This window comes from Orbicella franksi, chromosome 9, assembly GCF_964199315.1.
Source record: "Orbicella franksi chromosome 9, jaOrbFran1.1, whole genome shotgun sequence".
Lineage (NCBI taxonomy): Eukaryota > Metazoa > Cnidaria > Anthozoa > Scleractinia > Merulinidae > Orbicella > Orbicella franksi.
In genome coordinates, this window is record NC_138153.1 from 7,339,496 (window position 1) to 7,359,260 (window position 19,765).

The window sequence follows — 19,765 nt, forward strand, 5'->3', positions numbered from 1 at the left end:
TGTGTTGCCTTCTAAATTCTCCAACGACAATCCATGAGAACTAGTTGTATAAACTCTTTATTTTAAAGGACAACCACACAGACAGTTGATAAGGACCGTGTTTGTATTTATTAATTCAATGGACTTTTGCATTACGATAAAACAACTAGTAATGGTTACATTTTCTAGCCGAGAGATTGTACAAAATCAATAGAACTGATTCCATTCCGATAGGGTTGTTCTCCACCAATTTTTGGGTGATCTCAAATTGCTAGTGAAAATTAACTTTTGTTGTACGGGTTTGGTAAAATCACTTAGTATCAACAAAAAAATTCTTCTTACATTACTATTTGGGAGATTACAATAAGGTGGTCAATTCTTTCAGTGTCCCGACCTATAAGCTAGATTACGTGTTGATCTTATAATGACAAATAAGAGGCTGATTACGATTGGGGCTTAAATTTAGGTGGGTGTAATTTTTCGGGACATTTTTTACGACGGTAGTAAATTGTAGATGTACTCAAATTACAAAGTGCAAGATAATTTTCCTTAGGATAACAAATTGGTGTTGAAAATTGGTAGGATTAATTTAAGTTTGTGGAATTGAAACGGCTGTAGTGTTTATTGATCAAGTTCAGGAATATAATATTTGAATGTTATTGTAATAAAGTTGCCTGCTGGGTAAAACACAGCTGGCACCAAGAGCACCTCTTTAAATAGCTAGTATATAAACAGTCGGCAAGCTATGAAATGTTATAAATTAAGATAGCACTGTAAAACGAAGTAAAGATAAAAGGAAAGTTTGATTGTGGTGTTCATTGTTATAATAACTGTAAACGATCAAGATTCACCCTTGGCACCCCGCTGAAGGAAAAGATAAAAAAAGGACCTGGTAACTAGGAGGTCAAGAAAAAAAAATAGTACCCAGGATCTTTCTTCCTTTCTGTCCCTCTCTTGCTCAAGACCCTGGGAACGAGTCTAGGTAGCGGGGAAAAAAGCTCCCGTTATAAAAAGACCCTGAACGCTGTAAACAACAGATTTTTTTATGTTGAAATCGCTCCGTGTTCTGATTTCTTTTAGCGAACGAGTTAGTACAAAGTCATACTTCTTTTGGATACTACATTCAGTGGAGGCTCACTCTTATGAGAGAGGGAAAAATTAACATGAACTCTACCTCTATTATACAGCAACTGATATTCCCCATTTTTTGCCCCAGTTAACGAGGTTAGACTGTATTACTAGAATTAAGTTAATAATTTGTTAATATTCTACGTGTCTTTATTTCTTCTTTCCCTTCATTGATTCCTTGGCGACTTGGGCGGTGGCTTGCTGAGCTTGAGCCTGTGCGGCCAGGGCAGCGGCTCTTTTCTTGTTAAATAAGTTGATTTCTTCGTCCTTAAGACAGAACACAAAATAGCAAGTCAGAGGCTTGTTGGAATTTTTTTTACCCAAGTGTCACCCTTCAGAATCATTACAAGAATCGCGTTTAAGAATCTTTCATAACTATCCAGTCGAATGCACTTCCGGGTAACAGTCAAGTCAATTGTTTTACTAAGTTTTGTATTGATTCAGTCATAACCCCTGAAGTCCTTCTCAAAGTAGAACGATACTCGATTGGTTTCGAACTCGAGGGAACCTCAAAAGTTCTGTTATTTCATATCCTCGTCTATTATTATTAACCTAAAAATAAATGCCACCCTATACCAGCATGACTGAAGTGTCGTTAAGTAAGTCTCGCTTTTTTCAATGTGGTCCACCTCACAGCCCAATACCATCTCCGCCATCATAAGCCATCCTCTTAATGGTTCCTATCATTTATCAAATGCAATAAGCCATTTCCGAGGTACTTTGTGCCTCAGTTTCAAAACGAGCCCTCGCACAAAACCTTTCATGTGAAAATGAGTTTGATTTGCATGAAAATGAACCTGTGGGCGGAACACAATTTATATATGAACTGTTTCACAGGAAGACTCGTTTTGACATGAAGGGAAGAGGCAACTCTGAAAGGGCCAATTGTAATGGTCTACATTAATGTTGAACCTGCTATTGTTAGAGTTCGTAAGATGTTCGTTCCAGAAATCATAATAGAAGTGCTCCAATGATACGAAGCTACGCCTCGCACAACAGAATGAAACTCATCTGCCTTACCAGCATCCTTCGTTTTTCCTCCAGCTTCTTTTTCTCGTCTACTTGTGTCTTCTTCAAATGTTCAAACTTTGCATGGAGCTGGTGATAAAATAACGACGCAACGACATTAGCGTTCAAATGCTACAATAGGTTCAGTTCGTGTCCTAGCGGTCATAAAAGTTTGCATAAGAACATGGCCTAAAATGACCAATACTTATTTGCACAAACTGGCTGAGACTCTGTTATCTTGTTGCGGAAAGGGTATATAATATCGACGTAGCCACTAAAGTTAGAAGACACCACGGTTTTGATGGAGAGTGTGTGCGTTTGTGATCGAAGACGATCGCAATGGACAGGGGTTTTATTACCGATTTCGGCAGGAGGGCAACTGGATTTCACAGGTGGACAAAACTTTTTGAACTGAGGTTCTCTATCAGAAAAACGTTCCTCCAGATGGTCAAACCTGTTGGGCAAAATCATCCTCACAGCTGGTCAATTTGCCTGGTGCCTGGCCCTTAATGAAACCCCTGGCAATCTACATTCTTCCAGAGTTTTTGAATCAGTTTTTCTACAGAACAAGTAACGCTTTCGTAGACGCTCTCGAAAATCTCCATCTCTTACTTCCTGTTCGGCTTGTTTCAATTCCGCTTCCTTCTCCTTGACCTTGTTGACAAAGCTCTGCCTCATCTGCTCCTCTCTGCCCTGAATGTTCTTCATGTATTCTTGTCGTCTGAGTTCGTACGTCTCCTGTAGACTGTGAGGCTGTTTGTCTCCGCCACCATCACTGAATCCCATGTCCTCCAGCTTGGTCCTTCTGTATAGCTCGTAGTGCACGGCGTGAGTCTTGTCAATCAAGTCCTGCATGTTAGTACTGAAAATAGAATAAAGAGTATGGTTGAAGAGGTAGTAAAATGCTGGTTAAATACCTATAGGTTCCCCAGTTAGAGACCTATCAACCTATAGTAGGCAACGAAAAATATCCCAGTTATAAGCCCCTCTCTGCTTTTTCTTGTTTCAATACAATGTTTTGGGCACCTCACACGTTTGTCTCCTTACTTGACTTACTGTACTTTACATTTAAATGCAGCTGAACGTGTATACGTTATCCTCATCTTACTTTCATCAGCTCAGTCCCTTTCTCCTTACCTCTTGTAATTCCTTCCCCCACCTTGTAACTTTGTAAGCCTAAACGAAAAATTTCCTGCCAACAGCATACTTGAATAGTAAAAGTCGACACTCAACACTCGTTTGAAAAGGTCTCATCTCGTTTCCTGAAATTCGACTTTAGTTGTCTTCAGCCTCGATTCTCGAAATTTGAGAGAATTGAGGAAACGGAAAAGGCAAAATGAATTTCCCACTTACCGCACTAACATTTCCCTCAGCTTCACAAAGTCACAGTGATTTTCATTTTCAACTAAAAAGTACAGAAAAGAAATCTAATTTGAACTTTCTTCAAAAAAAGAACGATTTTCACAACGACCCTCTTGGAAATGTCTAACACTGAACTTAAACAAAAAGGCCACTGAGAATACTTTTCGGTTAACAATTATCAATCACTTTCAGTAAAAGAAATCTTATTGTTATGCGCTATTTATGAATAGAGGTCATTTCCAACAAAAGAGTTTGCTTTGGAAAACCAAAATGGCCATTGTAACTCCCCACAAAGCGCTCTACAAGTAGACAGCAGTGCTAATTATTGAATAACGTTTCCTTTTACCTTCTACAGTTCCCCAGGGATATTGTCGAGCTCTTGTCTTCACTTTGTTAACGATCGCTTCTTCACGACTGCCAACCACCGCAAATGGAATTTGTTCCTACAGTTGAACATAATGACATCAGTGCTTGCTGGTTAAAATACTGTACAGAACCTAAAAATGAATATCCCTAAAATTTTCTAAGCACTATTCCTTACATTCATGCTAGCATTCATTTCGGCAACAGTTTCATCGTCAACGGGAAATCGGTAAATTTCTACTCCATTACTTGCAAGTTCTTCCATGATCTGAAAAAAAAAAAAAAAAAAAATATTGCTTGGAAATTGAATGTCAGCTCACCAAGCTGACCTCCTTATGTCAACTTACATGTAATTTAATAATTCATCAAAGAAAGGAAAGGGAATCAAAACTGTGTCAGTGGCTTGGTATTTGATCGTCTTTAGCACAGACCCTGTACACCCTTCTTTTAACTTTATTGCCTGTATTCAGATATGACATGAAACACCATCTCTCATTAAATGTTGATATAATGTACGTGTATTACTTAGCTCTTATCAACCGAGCAGGAGGTCTGTAAGGGAGAATCTTGACCGAGGTCGTGAGTAAAGACCGAACGCAGGGAGGTCTCTACACACGACCTCGGTCAAGATTCTCCCATACAGACCAACTTAGTTCAGTTAATAAGACGTTTATTATATGGCAAAGAAAAAAACTTTAATTCGTTTAATGTAACTGGTTTGCTAACATTTTGCTTGCAAACGGAGATGAGCTTAACTTTAACCTGCCGAAATTTGCTCGTCCTCTTTCCTTTTTTTTTTTTCTTTGTCACCAGGCTTTTTGGCACTTCCATAAATGATTGAGAAGAAAATAAAAGAAAACAGTGAACACTTTTGTATTTTAGTTTGCTACTTTTTCAACACAAAATGAAACCGGTCTAGATGCCGGTCTACATGGGAAAATCTAGACCACCGTCAATATCGATTTCAGCCAATCAAATTAGTGAATTCGGTAGTTCCCAGTCCTTGTGAGACACAGCCATATAATAAAGATAGGTTACAAGTATTAAAATGCTTGGCCAAGAAAGACAGTAATTAGCCACACAAGCTACATGTACTTGCAACAAGTTTTAAGTCCTCTCAAAAGAATTCAATGAAAACACATTCGTCACAATGATGCTCTACCAACGAGAGACAAGAAAAATTGTGACCTACAGCTGTAGGTTCAAATGTGACAGAAGTCCTGCATGCTACTAGGATTAATTTCCTAATATCCTCCTCATACTCCCCCACATGGCAAACATGTAAATCAGTGTTTTTTTTAAATTTTATTTTAATCGCAGTCTTGCAATACAACTGATGTTTCTACTGTATTTAAATAAAGTGTATGTACGTATGGTTTCATTTGGTTTCATATGGGAAAGGGGAACTCCCATATGAAAGGGTCGTTGATGTTTGTCGGAAAATTTGAATAAAACTCTTAACTGAAAGAAGAAGACCAATCTGGTCATGGCTCCAGCTTTATTTGACCCCTAAAAATATCAGTCTAAAACTGACATGACAGTGTTACTTTGACAGCAAACCTAAAAGAAACATTGGCAGCTAAAACTTGGGCATTTCCTGAACACCCTAAGTAAGAACAAAATCTGTGATTTACACCCCTAGTGAGATGACCTGAAGACAAGTATCCCTAATCTTTTCATTCACACGGGATAAAATTACACCATGTTGACAACTGGTTTCTCTCACCTTTTCTTTGAACTGGTTCAGTTCACTTTTTGCTACGGTGTCAGCTTTGGCAATGATGGGAACAATATTCACCTGCAATAATAAAACAATCAGACAATGTAGATAATGTATGTTACATTTTTTGTGGCAAACAATAGAAGCTCACCTTTTTGTCCAATTTCTTCATACAAAGAAGATCCAGTGATTTTAACCTAAGGACAAACAAAGTTCATATATGTTTTTATAGTTACATGAAGTAGTATGGAAATACTACTCAAATTCCATGCCCTTTGATAATTTTGCAAGTTAGCGTCTTTCTTTTTGTATGTATGATTTGTGAAATTAAATAAATTTATAATTATAAAAGAAAAATTAATGACTTACGAGTGGCCTGTTGGAGAAATGAAGTAGAGGCAGACATGTACACGAGTGTCGTTATAAGAGTTCAGCGTTCTTCTTATCTTGAGTTCTTGCTGAAGATATTTGTCAAACTGTGAATCAATGTACTCCACAATGGGACTAGCACTGAATGAAGAACACAAAAAAACTTGTTACTTGTTGAGTATGTCAATAGCTTGCTACAGATTCTATTGGCAGTTTAAAATAAAGGTAGTACACCCAATTCTCGTAACAACTACAAATTGATGGAATTGATATGGTTAAAATAATGCAATCTACCTGTCGTCCTTGTTGATCTGGTCTCCATAACCAACAGTATCCACAATTGTCAACTTTAGTTTCACATTACTCTCATTTAAATCTGTAAATAATAAATGACAATTTTATCAATGTTTACCATGTACAGGTACATTTTATTTTATTGTCAATTTTATGGTTACAGTTAATTATATTTTTGCATGGAAAATGTAACTTTAGTACATGCAGTAGCTTCAAAAACCATTAGTGTTTTACTTTTATTATCCAGTTTCATTGTACTGAGCAAGAACAAATGCTAAGAACAGAAAATTTTGCAACTGGCAAACATTTCACTCAACAACAGCGTTACAGACTTATAGTAGCCTGTAAAAAATTTCAAGGAATTTTCAGACATCATTTTCCACACTTATCTTGACTTGAAAAAACAAAAAACAACAAAAAAAAACACATGGAAAAATGTCTGATAACACATGTGCAGTAAGTAGTGGAGTCTCTTCAGGAGTTCTTTGGAAAGTTTTCAGGTTTCTAGGACTGGTGTAACATTTTGAACACGACAGACTGGGTTTTGCCACATTTCCAAACGCTGAGAACAGAGTTACTGTAAATCCTCTAATTAGCGCCTGGGGCGCTTATTTCAAATTCAAGAGAAGATGAGGGGCACTTATTTGAGGGGGGTGCTTAATTGAGGAGGTGCACTTATTTAATTTTTCTCAAATCGTGGCCTGACATGACCATTTTTTTTAATACATCATCTGCGTGTAAACAGCAACATAAGCTGTTTATTGACATAAAAATTGATCTTAAAGTTTAAATTGTGGCGCTGTTAGTACTTGTAATTTTTTTCCAAACTTAATGTGTTCACAGACTGAAACAATGCACAAATCTAATACTACACGACAAAAACTATAAATCCTTTGTTGTCTCATTACTTGTCAACAAAATGGGGGAAGGGGAGGGGGGCGCTTATTTGAGGGGGCGCTTATTTTAAATAGTTGGTTTGACTGTTCTTTGAAATAACTGGGTAACATTTTTTGGGTCTGACCACATTATAGTGGCACCTGTTGTACACATTGTCACACATTTAATTTGACGTGAAATTAAAAACCACAACCTATCCTAAATAAGTTAATCACAACTGTAAAGAAACCTAATTAATCAGTGCTTGGACCTGACTAAAAATGTTTCGCCAGGATGAATTCTGTGAGTTTTTTAACATTAAAAGAAAAAATGTCCAAGTCTATATGCTCACCATATGTGTGATGCTCTACTTTAACACCTGGCAGCTGATGAGAATGCGGGAGACCTAAAAAGAACAACAGGTTCACAGGTAAGGTACACTGTAGCCAAATTGTAAGGAGACTTGTGATAAACTTAATACACAAGCCATGGAGAGACATCTCTGAGCCTGAATCAGTAGCTTGGGTTAATTCCAGAACTATAACTACTACCAGGCCTTGTCAGTTTCAGTTTTTTCAGTTTTTTTATTATTGCGTGCTATTTACAGAAAAACAACTTAATGTAAGATGGTTTACAATGACATAGGAAAAATAAATACAGATAGAAATTAACTAGAAGAAACAATATTTAATTGTGTACAGTGACCAAAGTAGCCAATGAGCTTTCGAGTTGGTGACTGTCATGCAGATATAAGTTGGCGTTGGCTGCATGCTAAGTTAATTTAAATTAATATTTACATTAAAGACAATATTATTATCATAAAAGAAGAAAGACATAAATAAATGCAAGCTAAAATAAAGGAAAACAACGTCCTGAATATTGTACAGCACTATCTTACATACTTAACGGTTAAACTATGGTCAGTTTTGAGTGGTCAATAAGAATCTTTTATACCGCTTTTTGAAGAGCATGTATGGAAAATGTTTAAGTTCTAGTGGAACAGATTCCCAGATTTTTATTGCTGAGAATGGAAATGTAGATACACCATAATTGGTGCGCACTGATGGCTTAAAGAAAACTAATTATCTACCACACGTGATTAGTTTGTGTGAGTCCTGTAGTCCTTTAAACTCAAGACTATAGGCACAGCCCAGTTAAGATTGTTGGCAATGGAAAGAATCAGTTAATTTGAGTGCTATGCCTCACAATCACTTAAAAACTAAATGTGGAGTTCTGAAGAGACTTGCAAATAAGTTACTGAAGGTCTATTTCAAAATAAATTCAAACTCTAAAACAAGAATTTTTTTTCCACATTTTAAAAAATCAGGTGTACTATTTTTCAACAGGAAAAGTGGCTTGCAATTTCTTTTGTTTCCTACAAAGATATACAACTGTAATTTATTCAGCTACAGAGCTGATCTATAAGAAAGATCTAATTGTTTGTTATCATTCCATACTACTGAACTTCTGATTCAGCTACAGAATGTCTCAGCATTAAGGTTAATATTTTTGGCCCTTGAATAAGTTATGTTTGGTTATCTGGTTTCAAAATCTGTAAACATTAAAAAGCTCACTTTTTAGTAACAGAATGAAAACCAACATTGAAAATTCACTTCATTCAGTCTGATGATCAACAGGTGTTTCCACTAATTATTCTCAATACCTGGTTGATTCTTTTGAACAACACAACATAATTTTGGATATATTCATCACTCTTGCATTTGCATAGAAATAAGCACATTACAGAGACCAACTTTAAAACACTCCTCAAGTCTGTAGTACGTGACATTTCAGGTACTTTACATAAAACTAACAATTGTACCCACAGATCTGTCACTCATGCAATATTTAGTGGATTTTGGAGAGTGGCCACACCTATTAATTCTACCACACACTAACTATTAATATTAACAATAGCAAAGCGCGTTTGCATCACTTCCCCTCACAAACTCCAAAGCTTGTGCGGAATTTGAATGGAACTCTTGAACACCCACATATGAACATGTACATGTTACATATTACAGATATAGCCCTCACACACCTTCAAACGTCGTTTTGAAAAGACAATCCATCAGCGTTGATTTTCCGATTCCCGTTTCCCCTAAAAAAAAAATGAAAATAGATCCATTCATTTAATTACGTTCTAGATTTTCGCTTTAACATCAATTCAACTTCACGAACATCATGTTTGTATTTTGATTTTGACGTATGATAATAAGTTTGTATACTGCCGTTGAATCATCGACGCTCTGTCCCAAAGCAAAATGAAAGACTGAAAACTAATTTCACCCTTAACAAGACGTATCTCTGACTCACCTATGCATAGAATATTGAAGGCAAATCCTCTATTCACTGATTTATTGACGAGCTGGTCTGGTAAACTGTCAAAGCCGACATGGCCTGCTAAACGAAGCTGCCGCCCATCCGCTCCCTGAAACAGAAACATTTAAGGAGAATCGCAAAGAATTCTTTTTCAGAACAACACTTACCTACAAAAACGAATACTTACGAGCGTTCTGCAGTAATCTGTAACCGCCGAAGCCATTTCTATCGTATGAAAAATCTAAAGAAAGCTTACTGCAGCTGTTGATGTATATTTTGTGAAATGAAGTGCCGAAGAATGAAAGATCGCGCTTTGGTCAGCGGTTTCTACTAGAGCTCAGTCTTTCACCTGCCAGTACCTCGAAGGTTTGGGGTAAATTGGTGATTATTTCCATGCAAGATATTCATACTCTGCTCTCTCAAAGCTTCCTGTTGTCAGTGCAATCCTTTCCTTGAGCTATGTTCTCGTCCTTAGCGGGAAAAACGTCCTTATTTCGCGTCACGCTCGTTGGAATTGGCGGAGTGAGTTGTTGCTTGTTGTGGAAAATTCAAACCAGAAATTCATCTGTCAATGTAGTTCTGGCCAAATCTACTGCCCATCATTCACATGTTCATTCGCAAACAAGGCGGAAAAGCATGTTCGAACAATTTGCTTCCATTGAATTCGATGGACAGTACTTCATGACTCCAGCTGACTTCCTGGAATCTCTCACGTACAGAGACTTACCAGGTAATGATTGACACGTGATGGACACACACCCAGTAACCTGTCGGTCAAATGCAAACTTAACTGTACCAAAACATCTAGCTTCCTACACAGAAAAATGTTTTGGCGTGTCAAAAACTCTCTGTTTCTGAGCAGACAGGGTAAAATAATTAGATGACAAGCCAGGCTATCACAGAGCTACATATTATGCTACATGTATGTGTAACATTTATCTAAAACTTTACTATTGTGTACTTTAATAACATAACATGAACTCCAAACATTGACAGTTGATCTAGCTGTCGTGTCTGTGTACCATGTAACAACCAGTTGCTAAGAAAAGCACATATTTGATTCCTCAAAAAAATAGTAAGCATTAGGCAATCAAGTAGAGAGTATTATTATCCAACTGCAGCAAATACTGTCCAAATAACAGTACAAATATACAGTGATATTGTACAGTTATTTGTACAGTAGAAAACCTCTTAGTGGTACAGGTCGGCACGCACACGCAAAACTGTCACACTCTCCCTCTTTTGTTGATAAATTTATTGACCACAGCAGTTGGATAATAAATCTCTTATTAGATGTTTTGGTGTGTAGTATCACTTTATATTTTTACTCACTGTATGTATTTTGACTCATCAAAATATCATGCAACTCGTAAATATATTCAGCAATACTACATGTACATACCAAAACATTTAATAAGATATCTAAATTCAAGACTCCCAGAGATGCCCGGACCCTTGCTTGAAAATCCAAGACTGAACAATTTTGGACTGCAAGACCAGTAGTACAGATTCAAAGATAAGACTTCCTGGCTCATCACAAAGGATTCTGGAGTTTTGAGATCAAATCAAGAGTTTCCCAGGCTCATGGATTTCTACATACCATTTTGCCACCCCTCAGGGTTTGAACACTACGACCTCAGTATAAACGAGTTTTAGAAGAGAAGTCCAAAGGTTATTGGCACTGGTAACAACACCTACAGTGTAAATGTAAACCTGCACAATCCTCACTTTTAATAAAATTTGTGTCATTACGAATCTGTTCATGTTTTATGTAAATTTCAGGTGTAAATATATTATTATTGGTTTCTTGATTTTGTATAGGGTGGAGTCGGAAAAGACCCTTATCAGAAGCAGTGAGTACATAAATCATGTGTATTATTTATATCTATGGACCAGGTAATGTTTATTTTGTTTAATGGTGTCATAGGATTGTGCACTGTATCATGCTATTTGAATTGTATAGTATTTTTTTTGTAAAATATCTTTATCATTGTCTCTGAAAAGCCCCCATAGGGAGTTGACAATAACATTTGTATCATATCATATCGTATCGTATCGTATCGTATCATATCGTATCGTATCATATTACTTAGATGTACATGGGGTTTAGAATGTCTTGGCATCATAATGGTAAATGCTTGCATCTCATTCCACAGTAACACTTGGCATGCGCACTTATCTGCTTAACTAATGCAATAATCTTATATGTACATGTTTCTGTTACTTTCCCTGACAGGTTATTTCACAGATGGTGAAAAGTACACCTTCAATTTCAAAAGGATCCAGGAAATTTTTTCGGACATTGCAGGATAATGGTATTTAATTTTTTAACATCTGTTTGTGTGGCTTTTTTTTTTTAGTTTAGAAAACAGATGTTGTATTGGTAGAATGCAAAAATAGCTTGTGCCACTCATTGGTTTTAATCAATGTTCAAACAGTGTCCTCACAACATAAGAACTTTAATTATTTAATATACACCCATACATTATGAAACTTTAGATTCTATTTATAGTAGGGATATTATCTTCTTTTGTCCCTAGGAATCATCACTTTCTCTGAATATTTATTTCTTTTGACCATACTTACAAGTAAGTAATATGTAGTGACACCAATAGTGTTTATTGTATGTGTTAAGTGTAGGGTTGGGTGGTATACCAATATCAGTGGAGAATTTAATCAGACATGTCAGGTGATTTCAAAATCACAGCATAACCAAATTTATTCCGTTGAACAAAACATGCAGGAAAGCAAGTTTTATAATTCAAGCTTGATCAGTGCTGCACACTAGTTAAGGTTTTAAAAAAATATTCTGCTTGTATTATGTGGTTACCAACACATACGGAAGTCTGTTAGTATTTTACTGTTATTAAGAATATAAAGAAGTATGGCGTATTTGTTTTCCTCCTGCTACAGCTGCAGTAAATTAAAATAGGGTGCAAGAAGACCAACAGTAATTTTAGCAACAACAGCATATCATTTTCTTTGAAGAACTTCTTGTCATTTGATTTTGCACAGAGTCAAAAAGAGGCCTGGAAATTGCTTTTAAGATGTTAGACAAGGATGGGAATGGTCGGCTTACTAAGGATGAGTTTTTTGTGGTAAGTCAGTAATCATCTATAATATTATTTACATGTGGCTAAATGTAATTTAGGCAAAGTTCAAGTCGAGCAAATGCTGGCCAGCTGTCTCTGAGGGAGACCACGCTCGTTGGGGTCTCATACGGGGCTTTGCAGGGCATACATGTTTTGCTTACCAGCTGTGTGAGAACATGCAGTTTGCCTTGATGGCCATTCATGCATGTAGCGTGCTTTTGCTCCCTCACCTGGACCCCTCCCTTTCGCTGGTGACGGTAAGTATATGGGGTGGTAAGTATCTCCACTGACTCTGTCAGTGTGACGGTGCCTGGTGGTTGCCGCTCTCAGGGTTGCCAATGGATACCTGCATGCTCTGTTCGAGGCTCATATGTCGGCTCCACCATCCCTAAGGCACCTTTCCCAAGCTCATCAGTTGGCGATGAGTTTAAATATGGATTTATTGTATTATTCTGATAATGTCATTTTAATGTATTTGGGGTAATCTCTAGAAAAGTTACAGTGAGCAAAATATTATCATGAACAAGTAATTACTAAGAATATTGATAATGTAGAGCAGCTCTCACTTGGCTATTGAAAAGTAATTGGTTTTGCATTACTACCTGTACACACCACTTTTTCACCCAATCATAAGTAAAACCAAAAGCTATCGTGGCTCAATCTCGCATGTTTTTCATGCTTCACATCAGCTACATGTATTTAATACAAGTTTTGACTGGGTCATTGGATTGTCTGCCACCTTTGTGATTGGCCAGAGTGATAACTTTGGTTTTGGTTTTATGACACCCAGTTGAAAATTGTTCCAAATTACAGAATACAATAAAAGACCAAAAGTAATGTTTCAGTTCTCTGTTTTATCTACAGCTTGAGGAGATGGTCAATAAAAAATCATCAGCAAAATCCATGGTGAGAAAAAAAAAGACCTGCATATAACTGTCATTCTTGATCAACCAATTCTCAATTTTTGCGCCGAAGATTCCTTTGTAAATCAGTTGGTTTTTTCGTATTTATTTCAGGCCTTGCGAAAAAGTGAAAAGGAAAACGGCGATTGCCGCAACAATACCACACTAAAAATGCACTTCTTTGGCTCCAGAGGAACTGGTCAACTAACTTTCAGCCAATTCTCCAAGTATGTAACTTATTAGTCTTGAGACAAGCCATTAAGTGTTGAAAATACGTGTTCATTAAAGTTACATGTACATGAAACAGAAATTATCTAATAGTCTCTGCGTGCATTGCAGACCTATGATTACTCCACAATGTTGTTTTCCAATGGTAATTCTTCACTAAAAACTACAACAACAACAACAATAATAATGATGATGATGATCATAATAATAATAATAATAATAATAATAATAATAAAGATAATAGTTAATGTTTATAACATGCAGACTTCTACAGTATGTACATGTACGTGCAATGCTCATCATTTGTTGAGAACTTTACTGGGCAGAGGTTGTACAGAGGACATGACTATCAACAGAAACTTTGTTTTACTTTCTGTTCTTACACTGTAGATTCATCCATAATCAGATTTTCCTTTGCTATAATATAAGCCATTATTAAAATGCAAGACCGGGTTGTGAAGTGAGCAATGTTCATTACTTTTCAAAGTACGCATCGTTAATCTATTTTTTATTTTTTCTTGCATACACAGGTTCATGCAAGATTTTCAGTTGGAAGTCTTTGAAATGGAGATATCCTTTACATAAAAAAACATCCATGGCAGTTGAGCTGTGAGAAGACAGATACTGTCCCTTCTAGTATTGTCTTTGTAAGAAATTGAAAACATCATTTTCTCAAACAAGACAATCAAATGATTTTATATTACTGATACTAGAGTTTTTGAAAAAGAACAACAAGTATAAACCATAGGCCAAATGTTGGCTAGGTTTAACCTTAAAAAAGGCAAGCTGGAGGTGAAATTAGATTTTCTTAACTCAGCCCACTTTATGGAATATTCAAGAGGAATGCCGACCATCCCAGAAGACAGTTTTGGTCGTTTGTTGTTGAGAAACACTTCGCTGGAGGAGGAAGAAATCCAAAAATACTTAGACAGACTTTGTAGCCGACTTAGGCAAAGAAAGGTGAGAGCCTCTAGTTCAATTGTTTGGGGTAAAAATGCTGAATTATATGAATACAGGCGCTGTGGTTGTATGTATAAAAGTTGTTATACAATGTTTGCGAGTTACTTGCCGGATGCAGAATATGGCTACATATGTAAGTACGGTAACCACGGTGCCACTTAGGAAATGAAACAGATCAAATTTTGCGGAGCAGAAGAAAATATGGCCTTAATTCTAAGTTGCCATGTTTTATCACACTAAAAGGACGCTGTAAAAGCTGGTCAGCGTAATCAACTGAAGCTGGAATTCCTTGCTTCTGCTTTGTGGACTTGTTGTCTAATAGACAGATCAGACAGCAAAGACGCCCTGATTAAAGCATGTGGTCGTGTTTCGAGCGCTGTCATACAAAAGAAGGCTGTCTTTTCAAGTGGTCAATAGTCTTGAGCTATAAGGTTTTCCTGCATTTACATTTTGCATTTTTACATACGTTTTTGTAGGGCATTACTCTGGAGCAGTTTCTTAGTTTTGGGATGTTCCTCAACAATTTGGAAGACTTCGCTTTGGCCATGAGAATCTACTCCATTGCCGGACAAGCCGTTACTGAAGGTACAGTAGCCTACACCGTGTTTTCCCGCGTTCAATATGCAAACTCGTGTTGTATCAAATAGCCTGTTCCAGGCTCTCACGCTGTCAGTGGAGACGATCGAAAAAGCGGGCGGGCGAAATTTGTTCACTGGTTTATCTCCAACCGAAACAGATTTTAAGAAAAGGAATTTTAGGCAGAAGTAAGAGTGGTATTTACATGTCTGTTAATGGAGGACTTCACTGACATTTCTTGCCGTAAGGTAGCTTGAACTTCCTGAAGGTCTGTACAGCTGTTTTGATCAATCGGTTTACGTCAGAGATCAACCAGCGTTACTTTCGGAAAGAAAGCTAACGGTAAATTAGGGAAAATCTTATTCAAAGTATCTATTTAGCCAATCAAATCATCTGTCCCCAGAGCTATATTTTCCTGGTGCCAAGCCCCCTCCGGCTACGGACGACAGGTGGTTTGGGGAGCGAGAATAGGCTGGTGTAAGAGACGATGGTTGCTGTTTAGAACGCAGGAAACAGTTTGATTTTAAACAATAGAAACGAGAAGTCTGGAGTATTTTCTCGCGTAATTGTCGACCAATAATTTCCCTTAGAAATTTCCGTAAAACAGAGAAAGCTACATGTATCACACAAGCCCTCAAGGTAACATTTTTTCCTCTCTAAACAGCAAACTTCCTTGCGTAATTATCTGTTAAAATTAGCTCAGTCTCACTTCATGTTTGAATGTTAATTTGCCGAGTGCCGTTTCCGCTGTGTCAAGTTTAATTTGCGGAAATTGAGTGAGGATAAATTTTGCCACCCGATTAACGAAAATAAAAATTACATATACGGCTTAATTATTTATGATTTTTTGTTGTTGCGCTTATGAATTATGACCCCCTGAAATCAAGCGATTTTTCTTCTTAATTAACTTCATAGTTTCCTGTGGCTCGTATTGTTTAAGAAGTTATTCCCCAGTTTTATAACTTGAATTTAATGGTTGTGCGTCTTTTAGCGTGTGTACTGAACGATTTGGAGGACACCATCTTCAGTTTTTCGGCCTATGATACATTTCTATGAAAGAATGTTGAATACGCTGGTCTGACGTAATAAGAGCTTGAAACTGTTAAAGCATATATTGAGTATTTTAATGTTTTACAACCCTGGAATGACTAATGCTTGTCACTAAATATTACCGAATGAATATCGACCCGAAAATACCGTCATGGAGAGATAGAATTCTTCAGTATAAGCAAAGAATAATTGTCCTTAAGTATTTCGTTACAGTCCCCGTTATTATAAAATAGATTTCAACCTCTTCAGAGTGAGTCTTAGACATAATTTTGATATTATATTCTTTCGACTTTTTTTTTGCGTAGATAATTCTAAAGAGGGGGACGAAAATAACAAACTGTTGTGTCCTCCGTTAGTTGAGTCTTTTTCTATTAAAATGATGATTCTCTGTAAAGATCTCGCCGATATATAAACAAGAACTGGACTACTTTTTGTCATGGTCTAAAGGCTTTCTTCCTTTTCGTTCAAACCAAGGATAGCGTTAACGTTTTGAATATTTATTTTAAAATGCCCTGGGGCGGACATGCATTAATTACACTGTTTCATAGATAACACTAGTGCAGTACGTTCAAAATTGCTTTTAACTAAACAAGGTAAAAATATATTCCAGAGACCAGTTTTAACTCCGCTTCGTCAAGGATGAGTGACTGCTTTCGATTTATTTTTAATTTTAAAGAATTTGTTACCACAAAAGTGTGTGTTTACACTATTCCAATATTGTGATATTAAAAAGATTTCTATCCACAATTGTATATTTGCAGCGAGCAAATAGACCACATTGAAAAGGAAACATAAAAACACTAAAGCAAACGAAAGAAGAAGTTGTCAGTCAATTATTTTGGAGAAAGGTTATGTCTAAAACATTTTTTCGTGAATTAAAATTGAACTGTGTTTAACCGCAGTAGCCGAAAACTGCGAAGGAAATTAAGCAAGTGATGTAGAAATTATAAGAGAATTACTGTAGTAAGCAAGAAAATTACACATTCTGCCAAAGAGTACTAACATTTGGCGCGTATATTAACTCTGAAATGTAATGCAGGAGATATATAATGCATTTAGAACTTTTTTGGGGAAAGAAAAATGAAGACCGACAAACATTGTTTGTTCTTTTATGTTGTTGTCTCTATTTCACTTTGAAGTAGACTGTATTTCAGTTTTCACTTTGACAGCTTTGAACCGTAAAAGAACGAACGAGATCTACTTCGTTGTGCCTTCTCCAGAAAGTTAACAGTCTCAAGAACTCCGCTCTGAAGGCTCTGTTCATGACGCCATATATGACAGGGTTAATGGAACAACTGCCAAAACCGAGGTATATGTATAACAGAAAGATCTGTCTTGGTATAGCGAGCTGGTGTCTGCTGTAGGAATCAACTAAGTCAATAACAGCTATAGGTCCCCAGCAAATAATAAAGCCTAGCACAGCTGCAAATAGTGATTTTGTTATCTTAACTTCTTCCACGTTTAAGCGAAGAATCGATCCTTGTCTTGTGTTGTTCATGCCTCGATTGTGTTGTTTGATGTTTTTGAAAATCTTGTAATAAGTGAACGAAATGATTCCGATGGGAATAGCGATGTAAAACACATCTAAATATACGATGTAACCCATGTCCAGTTCTGGGGATTTGAAGTTCATAAAACAGATTACTTTACCGTAATGTACGATAAATGTCGCCCATTGAGCCATCGATGAAAGCCCCGCACCAAGAGCAGCGAAAAGTGTAATAACAACGACGGAAAGAAGAGTAGATTTGACTTTGAAATGCTTACGGTAAAGATTTGGTTTCACCACGCGAAAATATCGGTTCACTGCTGTTGCAGTCATGAGTAGCAAGGAGTAGAGCGCAAAGAAGAAACAAAAAAATCCCTGGAAATGGCAGACAGCGCCGCTGAATGGCCAGTGGCCTGTAACGAGAAGAACTCCAGACATAGGCATGCACAGGACCGCCATGAGAGCATCTGATATGGCTAACGTCACTACATAGATGTTTGGTAAAGTACGAAGTCTTTGGTTACGGTATACAGCCCAGCAAACCATCACGTTACCAGTGAAGGCCAGAAAGTTGATGATCATCATTAAACCACTTTCCAACACAAGTAAACCATCTTTGCGTTCCTGCAGCTCTCGAAAAAGATTTTCCTGCCCTTCCGCTGACATTTTGATTTGAAAAGCTTTCAGTGTCAGCGAACGCAATAATCGCTTCCCTGTCACCCCTATTTGCGCAGATTGTGTTGATGTCGATTTGGTTCAATTTAACCTTTGTTACGCGTATTCCATTCAGCGCGAGTAATTTCTCGTAATCAAGAGCTGCTAGATCTCGCAGAGAGTTATAAAACAATAATTTGAAACCAAGGGAACCACCTTTTTCTATTTTTGGATGGCAATTTTGCATGTTTGATTTTTGCTGAGCAGGTGTGCGCTGGGGTAAATTACTCTCATTTGAATGACCAAAGTTGCTTATTTCCGCATTTCGTATCGGTACACAAAGTGAAAGCATATATTTTTTTGCAAATTATTTTTTGCAAAGCGTTTGCTATTGTCAGAGTATGTTCTTTTTGCTCTGTGAAATGAATGAAAACATGAAACAAAACTATTCGCCGCTCACACATCAAACCGCTTTGTTAATCACTAGTGTCATTACAGACACCTCGAACTCATGTTTCTAGTAATTAAGATGATGACAATTTTCAAAACAAAAAACGAAATTAAATTCCCTTTGTATGACAAACCCAGGTGATTCAAGTATCGTGGACTTATATATGTTTGTTTGTCCGGCGCTCGTGACATGATCAACATTGTACTTCTTTCTCATTTCACTACAGAGTTTAAAATCTACCATCTTTCTTAATTTATCACCATGGAGGCAGTGTGGCCGAGAGGTTAGGGCGCCGGGTTTGAAATCCGGAGGTCGCGGGTTCAAGTCCCGCTCTGACCACTTAGCTGGAGTTGTTTCTCTGTAGACTCTAGTTCAATTCCTTGGTCATGCTTGTAAATAACCAACTGGTCTGCCACCCGCCAGTTGAGCCTTTTAAGCCTATTGTGTTTAGTTGAACTAGCTAGGTGAAGCTAAGCGCATTGACCACTAAAAACAACAACATTTGAACATTTGAGTAGTGCTTCTTCGATATTGCTGATCCCAACGGCATGCAGGACGCGTGTCGCATATGAACCTAGCAAATGCCCTAGGCACGAGTCTCTCTGTCGCTAGCTCAGAGGGGAAAGCGCCCGCACGGTGCAGTCTGGGAGGTCATGGGTTTGAATCTTATGGGGTGCCCAGACTTTGCTACATGCTCGTGACGTGATGAATATTATATCGTTTTAGATAGCCTAACAAACCAGCTTACACATCATGTAGCTATTTTACTTTTGTGTTTGGGAACTGACGTCCCAAGTTTGTTACGACTCATTCAGTTCATTTTACTTTGTTGTATATGTCTTTACTGTGAGTACTTGATACTTTAGTTTGATACTAATGACCATTGTTAAAACTATGTACTGACGAAACCGAACTATGAAACCAGTTTGATGCAAGAAAAGG

The 19,765-nt window shown here is 37.2% G+C and overlaps 3 protein-coding genes and 1 pseudogene across 3 annotated transcripts in view; 1 reads left to right on the plus strand and 3 right to left on the minus strand.

The window, feature by feature from the left end:
• LOC145497513 (uncharacterized) overlaps nucleotides 1-19,765 on the minus strand; it is a 218,628-nt pseudogene that overhangs the window by 99,285 nt on the left and 99,578 nt on the right.
• LOC145498692 (septin-6-like) lies at nucleotides 89-9,705 on the minus strand. Its single transcript, XM_081478609.1, has 14 exons — nucleotides 9,609-9,705; nucleotides 9,416-9,530; nucleotides 9,141-9,200; nucleotides 7,452-7,505; nucleotides 6,224-6,305; nucleotides 5,930-6,070; nucleotides 5,712-5,757; nucleotides 5,567-5,638; nucleotides 4,019-4,108; nucleotides 3,824-3,920; nucleotides 3,469-3,520; nucleotides 2,728-2,977; nucleotides 2,128-2,205; nucleotides 89-1,374 (listed from the first exon to the last, which is right to left on the minus strand). The coding sequence occupies exons 1-14, from the start codon at nucleotides 9,642-9,644 to the stop codon at nucleotides 1,258-1,260; spliced, it is 1,290 nt and encodes a 429-aa protein (XP_081334735.1). The 5' UTR covers nucleotides 9,645-9,705; the 3' UTR covers nucleotides 89-1,257.
• LOC145498694 (calcium uptake protein 3, mitochondrial-like) overlaps nucleotides 9,778-19,765 on the plus strand; it is a 28,395-nt gene continuing 18,407 nt past the window's right edge. Inside the window, exons 1-10 of the mRNA XM_081478611.1 lie at nucleotides 9,778-10,151; nucleotides 11,243-11,274; nucleotides 11,658-11,736; nucleotides 11,962-12,009; nucleotides 12,437-12,519; nucleotides 13,378-13,419; nucleotides 13,530-13,642; nucleotides 14,174-14,213; nucleotides 14,466-14,603; nucleotides 15,080-15,188. Coding sequence (XP_081334737.1) covers nucleotides 9,881-10,151; nucleotides 11,243-11,274; nucleotides 11,658-11,736; nucleotides 11,962-12,009; nucleotides 12,437-12,519; nucleotides 13,378-13,419; nucleotides 13,530-13,642; nucleotides 14,174-14,213; nucleotides 14,466-14,603; nucleotides 15,080-15,188 — 955 coding nt within the window. The 5' untranslated portion in view covers nucleotides 9,778-9,880. The remainder of the gene's footprint in view (nucleotides 10,152-11,242; nucleotides 11,275-11,657; nucleotides 11,737-11,961; nucleotides 12,010-12,436; nucleotides 12,520-13,377; nucleotides 13,420-13,529; nucleotides 13,643-14,173; nucleotides 14,214-14,465; nucleotides 14,604-15,079; nucleotides 15,189-19,765) is intronic.
• Nucleotides 15,246-18,384, minus strand: LOC145498699 (RYamide receptor-like). The gene has a single exon (XM_081478622.1). The coding sequence runs from the start codon at nucleotides 18,382-18,384 to the stop codon at nucleotides 17,380-17,382; it is 1,005 nt and encodes a 334-aa protein (XP_081334748.1). The 3' UTR covers nucleotides 15,246-17,379.